Here is a 12,891-nt window from a genome sequence, read left to right on the forward strand (position 1 = left end):
TATACAAGACTAGAATAAAAATAATTATCAAGAATTATTTGATTGACAGATATCATAATTCTTAAAATTGTCCTTCAATATTGACTTAGAACTAAATTGAACAGAAAAATTAATTGCCTTAATATAAATATATATATCCCTTAATCGTCCAGAAACAATGATTTGACCATTTACCGACATTTATGGGATCTTCAATTCTGGTTTTTATCAGATTAAATAAACACCCCTTCTCATTCATTTTAGTTGTCTTAATCATTTAACTGGTCAGTATTAGCTGAAATAATTTATATTGAATTATTTTAATACTATAATATTTAAATATTATAGTATTTTAGATTGTCATATAATGTTACATATCATTAGTTTAAATAATAAATCTACCTAAAAAGAAAGGTAAGGTGTAAAAATATTTGAAAAAATAAAATAAAATAATAAATCTAGGACAAAATTAGAAAGAAAATATAAAAGTAATGCTGTCACACGAAATAAAACTTTTCATTATTACTTAATAATATGAAATGAATACGATGACATTTAATATTATAACGAGTAAGGACCATCCAAATAAGGGATTGGTTAATATTTTTGGAGTGTAAAAAGAGATGAAGAATAAAATGGATGGGAGGAAGTATCTTGGTGGTACATAGTACCTAAATGGTTTTGCCTTTCTTCTTATAATTAAATACATGATAAATAGTTACATAAATACTCGATATACATAGGCGATGCACCATCTTTACTCTTTTTCTATAGAAAAAGTTGGCCCTTTCATCTTATTCATTTCTCCTTCTATGACAACTCAACAACTTGAATCCAAATGGGAAGGCAAATCTATAGTCAATCTAAAACATCCCAAAGCTGAACAAGTATGGCCACTCCTTGAAGATTTCTTCAACTTCCACAAATGGCTACCAAACATTGACACTTGTCACCAAATTGATAGTGGTAATAAAGATGAAATTATCCGCTACTGCGCTAGCACCACGCCCCCATCGTCAGACGATGGGGAAGCGATCATCAAGTGGTGTCACGAGAAGTTGTTGACGATTGATAAGATAGAGCGATGTATCAGCTATGAGGTCTTAGATAATAATATCGGGATCAAGTCTTATGTATCTACGTTGAAAGTGTTGACATCGGATGGTGATAATGAGAGTGGATGTCAGATGGAATGGTCGTTCGTTACTGATCCGGTTGATGGATTGACTTTCGAATTATTTTCGGGTTATGTTGACTCATCCCTACAAGGCATGGCTGAAAATATAGAAAAAGCTTTAGAATCGCCTAAGTTAGGTGATTTTACGAGTTCTAATTAAAAAATAGGATTGAGTAATAAAAGATATGTATTGTTCCAAATTAAGTTGATGGTCAAGATGGATGTGTGATCGAGTGGTTGATCCAGTTGAAAGGGATGAGATCGGAGGATTTGGTCAACAAATTTTTTGTTTTCTTTTTGGATGAGGAAACGAAAAAGGAAAAATTGAAATCTTATTAATAAAGCGGCAGTTTCGTAGCTAATCAATTAAATTACTTAGATTCTTCGTTCATGAGTTCTTTTATTTCCTATGTCATGTGAATTCAACTTAATAAATTTATCGGACACCGATTAATAGAAATCGTGTAGAATTACATTTAAATTGTGTGAATACAATAATTATGCTTTGGAGGACTTGCTTTCGTATAATTCTATTTTCACTTTTTTTACGTCCTACATTTTTTCAATTATAAAAATCTTTTAAATTTATTGGATCTCAAATATATCAGGCAACCTGCTGATAGATAATTTATGACTTATTAATAGTACATTAATTAATCGAAAGGATGTATATATTTCGTGAATTAAGATAGATAAAATTTCTCCAAACCACAAACTAATATACTGTCAACGAAGAAAAAAAATAAAATAAAATAAAACAGAGCGGTGGGGTATTGTTGGGCTGTGTACAGCCCTCAAAATAGACAATTCAGACCAGACGTAATTTTATAATAATAAATTCTGCTATAAAAGGAATTTTTGGACAAAGTAGCCTTCACATATATGCCCGCTTTAACATGGATTATAATACAGTGATAAGAGATTTTTAAATATAAATTTTTAATACGTATAAAATCTTGTTAGAAATATCACTTCAATTTGATTTATTGTAAATCGGGATTTTAATGCAGGTTTCATAATAAAAAGAGTAAAATTAGGTTTAGCGACATAGTATAGTTATAATTTGCATAATTATGTTTTATAGCAAATTTTATATTTACTATGTAGCATTAAGTTTGTCTAAATTGCATGTAGGCATTCATTTGTATAAAAACAATGTATATGTGTATCTGTTAAATAATTATATATATATAACTACTATGTATATGTTTCGATTATTATGTTAGTATATCTACATAAATTTTGAATTTATATACAATTTAATCGAAATAAAATATTTATATATCAAATCTCTCTATATATACAATACAAATTATACATTGTAACTTGTATAAAATTTGTGATTGTATAAAGCGAGAAGAGAGAAAGACAAAAGAGTACTCGTAGGAGAAGATCTGTATTTGTATAATTATAAGTATATAAAACGACAATGTGTATTTGTCTGTATAATTTTCTCTAGTTTTGTACAAATACAAACGCAATGCATATATTTGTGTTTGTATAAAGCGAGAAAAAGAGAAAGACAAAAAGAACTCGTAAGAAAAAATTTGTATTTATATAATAATAATATAAATATTTGTATATATAGTTTTCTCTCGCTTTATATAAATACAAATACAGTTTATATATTGTTTTGTTTAAAGTGCGAAAGATGAGGGAGAGTTGCGAGCCAAATAGTGATGATCGAGATTCTCTCCGGAGAGAGGTGAATGACCAATATTTGCCACGAATTATAATTAAATGAAATTGTGATTATAACATTTAATTTAAATTAATAATTTTTTATTTTATATAATTTCTCGTAATAAGAAATAAAAAAAAAGAAGAGATATGCCCACACTCTATTGGACCACTATTCCCACTACAAACAGATTCCCTTACCAAAAGGCCCTCGTAGCCTAAATTCAGGCTTCTACCTCGTTGACTTAAGTTTATAATTTATAATATTTTAAAAAATGTTTAATAATTATTGCATAAATATATCGGCGGTGAGTAAAAAATAATAAACATCTATATATGAATTCTGTGAAAAATAAATAGAAAAAGAATTTTATTTTATAATATAATTTTTTCACTAATTCATTATGAAAAAAATCTTTAATTTTAGTAGTGTTTAATTAAAAGTGGAGATTGTATGACAGTATTTCAATTTAAGAAAAAAAAATGAAAATGGGGTTACAGTGTATTTGTGACAGTTAGATTTACGTCTCATTTTTTAATGTCCACTGCCTTATAAGTTAGATCTATCATTTTCAATGTATGAAGATATGATTGAAATTTATCATTTTATTAATTGAAAGTAAGATTTTTTTATTAGAAATGATTTACTTTTTTTGTTTATTTATTTAACGTAGATTTAAATTAATTGAATCAGTAAATATGAATACACAACCATTAAACAAACAAAGTTAAATTCATCTACTTTAGTAAGTGATATTTCGCTTTAAATCTTGAAATTCAAAAGCAAGCTATGTTAATTAATTCTAGGATTCAGATAAATAAATATATATAGTCCAAAAATAATGATTAAATGACCAAATAGCGATATTTAATTTATGGGATCTTTAAATCAGGTTTTATCAGATTTGAATAAATAATCTTTCTGATTCATTTTTATTGTCACTAATCATTAAACATAATTTGTTTTGTGTTGCTTTGTATTGTTTTAATGATATAATAATAAAATAATTTGTATATATCGTTTTTTCTTATGACATGATATCATATATCAACAAATTAAATGATACATCTAAAGGAAAAAAAAGGGGTTTGAGGTATAGATACTATATATGAAAAAATAGGGTGAGAGATAAAATAAATAATTAAATAATAAGTAAAGAATAACTGAAAAGAAAATATTAAGATAATAATGATAATATCATATAAATTACGCGAATACATATAATGAATATATTATATTTAAACTAACAATATAATATAGGTATACAACCGTCCAAACAAGGTGTTGGTTATTTTTTACGTGTCAAGAAAAAAAATGAAAAGTAAAATAAATGGGAGGAAGAATTTAGGTGGTACTAAATTACTAATTAATTAGGACCCTTTATTTAATGGTCGATCTTGACTAGCTAGTCAATGGTTTTGAACATTGACTAGCTAGTGTCAATGTTCACATATACTCTTTTATCATATGAATTATATTCAATTTAAGATAATCATAATCTTCTTATAAATAATACATAGGGCAGCTAATTCATTCCTATAGAAAAGTTGGTCCTTATTATTATTTCATTTCTCCTTCTATGGCAACTCAACAACTTGAGTCCAAATGGGAAGGCAAATCTATAGTCAATCTAAAACATCCCAAAGCTGAACAAGTATGGCCACTCCTTGAAGATTTCTTCAACTTCCACAAATGGCTACCAAACATTGACACTTGTCACCAAATTGATAGTGATAATAAAGATGAAATTATCCGCTATTGCGCTAGCACCACGCCCCCATCGTCAGGCGATGGGGAAGCGATCATCAAGTGGTGTCACGAGAAGTTGTTGACGATTGATAAGATAGAGCGATATATCAGTTATGAGGTCTTAAATAATAATATCGGGATCAAGTATTATGTGTCTACGTTGAAAGTGTTGTCATTGGATGGTGATGATGAGGGCGGGTGTCAGATCGAGTGGTTGTTCGTTGCTGATCCGATTGATGGGTTGACTTTGGAATTATTTTCGGGTTATGTTAACTCATCCCTCCAAGGCATGGCTGAAAATATTGAGAAAGCTCTAGAATCGTCTAAGTTAGGTGATTTTGTGTGTTCTAATTAATAAGCATGGATAGTAGTTTTTGATTGCTTCTTCCGCTATTTCAATTTATTTATGTGACATATTTTTATTTTCAATTCCTTCTAAAAATAATATCATACAAAAAGAGATATTTTTGGCTTAGAACTTTTTGTATCGAATACAGAATCATGGCTAATTCAGATCGATTCTTTCTAGTTGAACTATTAAGTGGGTTGTTTTTAATTGATGTGTACTTTTTTTTAATGTTTCTCAAGATCTAAGTTCACATTTCTTATATATGTCACGTTTAACTGGTCGAAAATTGAATGAGCAAGATAATCTTTTGCCAAACATATATAATCAGTTGTAGAGAAGATTGTGTTGTGTTCATAGAATGCATAGTCTAAAGATCAGCAACACTAATTTTTACTACTACACACACTATACAAGCTTGGATAGTGGGAATCATCTTTGTAATTCCATTGGAGAAGAGAAGCAGGAAGCTAATAATAAAGTAGGATAACTGATGAAATAAATAAATATAACAGCATCCCCTTTGATCAATCAAAACACTAATGATTTAGAAAACTAGCACTGACTATACACATTTGCAAGATTGCCAGAATCTAACTTCTTGTGCATCCAATCAATGATATCCTGGGCAATTTCTTCACGCTCAGGCTCAAATAGAAGATCGTGCAAGAATCCATCATAAAGTTTAATGTCTTTGAATTCAGAAGCAGCCTCATTGTACAAATCTTGAGAAGCCAATGGATCAGTCACTCTATCAGCAGATCCATGGAGGACTAAGAATGGGACAGTGACTGACTTGAAGTTCCGCATCAAGTAAGACGAGATACGCAGAATCTCATGCCCTGTCCTCACCCTCAAAGGCCCAGTATACACTAGAGGGTCAGAATACTTAGCCACCAGTGCTGCAGGATCCCTTGAAACAGGGATTCCCCTTTTGTGAGAACCTTTGAACTGGTACCTAGGGGCAACCAATGAAAAAATTGGTGCCACAGCCTGCATTTCGATAACAAACACAAAGTTAGCGAAAGAAGACACTGCTGTGAAAACACATTCATCAAAGCACACGAAAATAACCATATAAAAAAAAGGGTTAGGCGCCTTACACTAACAATAGGATTTGCAGGTTTCACACGCAATGCTGGTGAAGTCAATATGATGCCCTCCACCATGTTTTCAATATGTGGATAAGAAGCTGCCTGTGCAAGGGAGCAGAATAATCAATGAAAATACTTAGGGTTTCAGAATGGTTGAAGTTAACTTCACTTCAAAAGCCTTACCTTTAAGACCACCGCTCCTCCCGTTGAATGACCAAAGAGGAAGCATGGTATACCAGGGTTGTCAAACTTGACCTTTTCCAAGAAAGCCCCCTGTATAAACATGAAAAGAATATAGTGGATAAATTGGCAGGCCCTATGGATGAGGCAAGAAAACAATGAAAGAAAGATGAACGTAGAATGAAGATCACATTTTCAGCTTGTTACTTAGGAGTGGATATCCAGTTCAAGAAAATAATAGGAATAGAATCCTCAAGGAGAAGAGTTCAGATATATGGCAGAGATGGAGCATGAAAAATAAAAACAGTGACAACTTACTGTGTCTGCCACAACATGGTCCAAAGATGGCACGTATCCATGTAATCCATCACTCCCTCCATGACCTGTCACACAGAATAATTCTGTCATTTGTTAAGAAGTATCAACCATCCACTACTAGCTTAATCAATCATAACAATCAGCTCAGAGAAGCTTATTTAATCATCCATGAACCAGAGTAAGACATACTTAATGCATGTAGCCCAAAATCAACACATTTTAGAAGAAGAACAAACTTTGTGAGGTATCTGTGAGAGAAGTATAATCCTGATAAGAGGCTATCTAGTAAAGAAACATCAGGGAAAGAAGGACCAACTTCATCCATGGAAAAGAATATAAAGAAAGGACCACGAATGAACAGACACAATTAGAAAGAAAATGATGAAGTTATGCACACACTTCCATAATTGACCTTTTGGTAGCCATTCTAACGATAAGGCAAGTTTGTTTTAGCATCCTAAGAATGACTGTGTTACCCTTTCACATGATTAGAGTGAAATACTAGAATGTGCGATCATAAAGTGGTCACTACAGGACCTCTAACCAATTTAAACAAGGTCTTCAAAATGAAGGATAAAAGTACCTATCCAGTCCATTGCATACACCCCAAAGTTGCAGGAGTTCAGTTGCCTAGCAAAATGAGCATATCGTCCACTGAAATGAAATATAAAAGGAATATCGTCATCCAACTAGTTAAGCCAACATTTGTTCTGTACTCAATACTGAACTGAGAAGGCTTAAACAACTCGCCATTAGTAAAGACACCTATTCTTCAAAAAAAAAAAAAAAGCTACCCCTCTCCTCCCAACATTTATTTTTCAGAAGTCAATGAACAGTTACCTGTGCTCATTCAGTCCATGAATGATGATAATTATGCCCCTGAAACGAAAAATCCGTCCATTAAGAAACAATTAAAGAAAAACACTAAAACATTAAAAGAGAGATGGTCAATTTATAGTAGATTAGCAAACATAAATATCAGAACTTGCAGCACTACTGCTCCTTTATACCCCAACAAAGTGAGTGAATTTTGTCAAATTATCAGACTCAGCCTTAGCAATAAAAAGAGAAAGGGTATTCCTAATGTCCTATAACAAATGGCTTAGGATTACTATGATCAGAAGCAATAGTGATGCACAGTTTTTAGTTTTCTCTTATAAGTCTGATATTGATCGATCTATTCAAATGGAGATCACTCGCCTTCTAAGAGAGCACTCTACCTTAAAGGATTTAAGGAGGAATTGTCTAAAACGTGAAGCCAAGTCTAGGAAATTCACCCTAAGCTTTTTCCTGATGAAAGCAGTAAAACACATTTAATCACTGGTAGATTCTGGCTTGCATTTCATGTCCTAGCAAACTAGAATAATTTTAAAAACTCAATATTAATGCTCTAACTTGCCAATCAAATTCATGTCTATTTGTTCTCATATGCAATATAAAGCAACCATGCACAAACGAAATAAGATACTCATGTACAAATTATCACTTCAAATACTTGCAATTTTCTTGTTAAAGGAGAGTAATTTATCAGAAAAAACTGAAAATGAGCATCCCTAGTATCTCTGTTGATAAAATCAAGTCAAATAAATCACATGGGGTGAAGCTAACATAGAAATGAAAAATAGTTTCATTGGGTATGCTAAACTGCCTTCTGTACTTGAGGTAAATGAAAGTCAGCAAGGGGTGATGAACCCATGCAGTTGTATTTTCCATACTTCAATGCTGAAATAACCATATCCCAATTCACCCCCATTCCCCCAAAACACGACGAAGGAACAATTCTTTGCCAAGTTAGTAGCAAAATCAAAGTCTTATATTTTGATAACCCTGGCGTCCAGACCAGCTTGTGCGCACAAGGCTAAAACACGGGGAAGAAATCACTAGTGTTTTGAACCTAAGAACTCAATCCACTTTATTGAGCACTATGCCACACCTTCATTTGTTCAATTCGTTTTTTTCCTCCCATACATTAGATCCCCATACCTCCACATAAAATTAATAAACATGATGTATGACTCAATTCCAAATTAATGACCTGCATAAATCCTCTTTATTCATGCTTTATCATAATTTGATTTCCTTATTATACATAAACCATCAACCTTCTACAAACCCCTTCACCTCAATTCTATCTTTATAAAAACTAACATAGCAATATTTCGAAAATGAACCTACCTCAATTCATCTGTAACCGGAAACCACGATCGGCAAAACAAAGCATTCCGACGAGCCCCAAAGAACAAAGACGTATTCCAACGGCAACTCACACCGTCATTCTCAACCGTCATATCTAACGCCTCAGCAAGTGCCCTCCTTCTCTGCGTATCCTCTTCATCCCTCCGCAAAGCAAATTTCCTCCTCTTCCCCAACACCGCCGTAGTAGCTGCAGATGGCGAAGGCGGAGGAGACGAAGGTGACGTGGAGAACCTCCGTCGAGACAGAAGAATCACCCATAGGAAAATAGACTGTATAAATATAATTAGTCTCCGGTAAGTTTGGTATGAGAAAACTGACCGGTGAAGATTTTTGAAAAGAGGAATAATCCGACCACTTGCGCCGGAAGTAAGCTCCTCCACCGGCAACGAAGATTCCATCAAATGAAAAGAAAAATTATGTGAAAATTGAAGAATGAAGCTTTTGTGAATGGGGTTTTTGTTGAGAAAATAATGGAAAAATATTTATTTATGGAGAAGATGATGACTTTTTCTTAACAAGGAAAATGTTGAAAAGGAAGAAGTACACGGTTTGATTCCGTGTGGAGAGGTACAGGGAGTTATATGTGCAACTGATGACGTGGCTAATTTTGAGTGGATAGTCAAAATAGGAAGCTTGAAAACCGAAAAGAAGTTACAACTCTCGTCGCACTATTTATTACTCCACAATCAAAAAGTACCAAATTAAACAAAACAAAAACAAAAAGTATAATTTTTAATACATTGAACAAATAAAAATAGCTATAAAACTAACTTCTTAACCCCTACTTAACACGCTATAAACTACTCCATTCTTTAATTTTTTTTTTAATTAGAAATCATATATATTGGTAATTACTAAGAACTTATCTTGGTCCTACTAATAAATGCAAGTAATAACAATTCTCTTCGTTCCTATGTATGTGTTAGATTTTGACTTGGCATAAAAAAGAAATTGATATAGTAAATTTATCATTTATCTTTACAATTGATTGAGTTTCAAAAATAACTTTTTAAGAAAAACTATGCGTATAAGCAAACATATAATAGTTAATTACTTAACATAGTTATAGTTGCCTTAATTATAATTTGCGGCCTATTTTTAGCTATCATTGTGCAGGTCAACTTTTTAGTTTTGTATAATTCACACGTTTGTATGATTCAAAATTTTGTATAATATAATTTGTATAACTTTTGTCTAATTCATAATTTGTATAATTGTTTACACTTTTAATGTTTGTAATTGTATAAATTCGTTATTTGGAGTTTATAAAAAAAAAATAACTGAATTAAACAAATGTACCCGCGAATTATATAAACCTGTGAATTATATAAATCTGCAAATTATACAAACCAGATAGCTTAAATGAGCTACAATCCATAAATATGCAAACTATAATTATGGAGCATAATTAAATTTATTGTAATAATTATTTGCGAAAGTTCCTCTTTCTTTACTATATTTTTCAAAGAGATTAACTTAATGTAATACATAAGGGTATAAAAAGAAAAAAATATTATTTTTTTTGATTTGTTATAATAACAAGTAAAAGAAAAATTAAATTAAGAAAATATTTAGTAAATAAATACGGACAAAAGAGAACACTTAATTGGTTGTTATATATATATATATATATACACGTACTTCCTTTTGTATATCTCTAGTACATTGCATTCAAAACAGAATATATGATTTCTAGCAATGACTTTGCCATTGTTTAATAATAAATGAAAAAATAGAAGATAAATTAATGTATTTGGTGTTTTATTTCTGCCATGGAACTCATACGTTAGTGAAAGGAAGGGTATTTGAAAAAAAAACAAAAAAGTACTTTGGAAAGTTCTATTCATGGAAGATTATTAAATATTAAATAATGAATAGAAGTTGAAATTTGTGGAGTTCCCATACAACAATTTGCGGAGTAAACAAGAATTTTGGCATCTATATCAAAAAGGAAAAAAATTGTTTGTATTGAGTATTTATATTAAAGTAATGTGTTTTTTATTAGTACATGATTTAATAAAGTAAAATAAATTATAAATTTAAACATATGACACGTATGTATTAGCTTGGTATAAATATTCAGTGTGGATTTTTTACTTTTCCTATTTTATCAGTTCATTTTTTATTTAGTTTTTCTATTAAGAAAATAATAATTAACTCGGTGAATTTATTATTTTTACTTTATTAATAGATCAATATTTCAAAATCAATTTATTTATTAGAGAGGTTTTACTTTTTAAAAAGAATTAACTCTGTAAATAAATTAAAGTATAATAGGTATACTTTTTCCGTTGAATAATAATTGTCCACTATAGTATTTTGAAATATCTAAAAGTATTTATCTACCTTATGATTTTAATGGATAATTTTACACCTACTACCTAATTTACCATCATAATTAATTATAGTCATTTTTCTAATACATTTTTCAAGATATTATATTTATTATTTAAAAAAGGTTGATATAGTAAATTTACAATTTTATTTCTATAATTTTGTAAGAAATGTATAAACTCAATAATGAACAAATATTATTAAATATATGGAGTACTTTTTCTTAATTTGTATAAAATGACAAGTAAAATGGGACAAGTAAATTTGATAAGTAAACAGGGACAAAGATATACTAGATTTTATGTGCTTAAGGATGTCAAAGTGAAGCTCAATCGATTCAATTGTTTTAATTTGTTCAAAGTTTGGTGGATTTTGATATGTTTCTTTATTAGATCAATCCATTCTAAGTTATTAATAATTATTAATATGTAATTCTAATATATTCATGAGATAATTAGAGTTGTCAAAAAAAGTTAGTCCAAACATTATAGATCCAAAAACTTGATGGCCTTGGTGGGTCGACTTTTTATTAATCTGAAAGGACCTAAAAATGTTTAATCTTACCCAATTTTAGAAGGGCTGCAGGCTGGAGTAGACTAGTCTTTTTTCAAACTTGACATTCTATAACTTCAAAAAAATAATAAGATTTTAAAATCAAATATGACAAACAAATGTATTGTTTTAATAACACTAGCAAAAAATTTAGTATGCTTAACATGTATCTAGGATGCTAAATAGCGAGATACATATATCTAATATGAAACATTATCTAAATATGCAAGCAAGATAAGAGAGTGGCGAGAGAGATGAGAGAGAGGCTCAACTCGGAATTTATTTATGTATCTTAGATACATGCAAATCCACTTAGATAGAGTGTATATCTCGAACAAATTACACCTAATTTTAAGTCTATTATCTAAAGCATCGAAATTATATAAAATTCTTAATATTACAACATAATATGCATCTAAGTAATTAACTCATACATTAGTGAAATTTCTACAAGTTATCATTAAATAAATAGTTCTGACTCATTAACAACACTGATGAAGGTCCAAAGATCAGGGCTTATATGAATCGAACTTATAAACTCCAATTTTAAATCGGCTTGAAGAATCTTGTTTCAATCCTACCTATAATAACAAATTAAATTTCGCCTACTCTATGAGCTAAATCTATTTTGACAGCTCTAATAATAATGATGATGATAATAATAATAATAATAAATTATTAGATACTAAAAATTATTTTAAAAATAAAAAATAAAAATTAATTCTTAGTAAAAATAAAACTTGATTTTGTCACAAACAAAAGGAGTGAGAAATTTAGTTAAACAACATAAATTAGGTCCAATGACCTAAGAATTTTGCTGCCACGTTACTCCTAATAGGGGATTTCAGTCACCAACATTCTTGCTAGCCTACATTCCTTATCCTTTTTTTTTTCTTAACCAATTTTAACGATACTATGAGTGAAATAATAATAGTTAAGTAATTTTTATATTATAAAGTAAAATTAAGTGTATTCCTAATTAAATGATTTTCAAGTAATAAAATAAAATTGAGTGAATGAACTATTCTACATTGAGTAACCATTGAGATATTAGCGTACACGTACTCATTGACTTCGTTATTTTGCCTAAGAAGTAAATAAAATAATTATAATAAGTTGTTATTACTATATCTGCAAGAGAAAAATATTCCAGCAGCAAACTGCTTTTATTTTCCTTCCAGAATTAAATGTTTACTGCTACTTCTGATTTTACGTTATTTTCAATTTTTTTTAAGATCCAGCATCAAAGTGTTTTTATTCCTTTCAAAATTCAAATGTTTACTGC

The 12,891-nt window shown here is 30.1% G+C and overlaps 3 protein-coding genes across 3 annotated transcripts; 2 read left to right on the forward strand and 1 right to left on the reverse strand.

Moving 5' to 3' along the window:
* Positions 1-729: 729 nt before the first annotated feature.
* Positions 730-1,616, forward strand: LOC107027775 (lachrymatory-factor synthase-like). The gene has a single exon (XM_015228844.2). The coding sequence runs from the start codon at positions 792-794 to the stop codon at positions 1,314-1,316; it is 525 nt and encodes a 174-aa protein (XP_015084330.1). The 5' UTR covers positions 730-791; the 3' UTR covers positions 1,317-1,616.
* A 2,709-nt stretch (positions 1,617-4,325) lies between these two features.
* LOC107026664 (lachrymatory-factor synthase-like) lies at positions 4,326-5,099 on the forward strand. Its single transcript, XM_015227709.2, has one exon. It carries the CDS (start codon positions 4,417-4,419, stop codon positions 4,939-4,941), a length of 525 nt encoding a protein of 174 aa, XP_015083195.1. The 5' UTR covers positions 4,326-4,416; the 3' UTR covers positions 4,942-5,099.
* Positions 5,100-5,294: 195 nt separating this feature from the next.
* On the reverse strand, positions 5,295-9,218 carry LOC107026663 (monoacylglycerol lipase). The gene is made up of 7 exons (XM_015227708.2): positions 8,700-9,218; positions 7,365-7,403; positions 7,108-7,178; positions 6,525-6,589; positions 6,210-6,299; positions 6,036-6,128; positions 5,295-5,925 (listed from the first exon to the last, which is right to left on the reverse strand). Exons 1-7 carry the CDS (start codon positions 9,116-9,118, stop codon positions 5,488-5,490), a joined length of 1,215 nt encoding a protein of 404 aa, XP_015083194.1. The 5' UTR covers positions 9,119-9,218; the 3' UTR covers positions 5,295-5,487.
* Between the last annotated feature and the right edge of the window lie 3,673 nt (positions 9,219-12,891).

The sequence above is a fragment of the Solanum pennellii genome, chromosome 8 (genome assembly GCF_001406875.1).
Source record: "Solanum pennellii chromosome 8, SPENNV200".
Taxonomy (NCBI): domain Eukaryota; kingdom Viridiplantae; phylum Streptophyta; class Magnoliopsida; order Solanales; family Solanaceae; genus Solanum; species Solanum pennellii.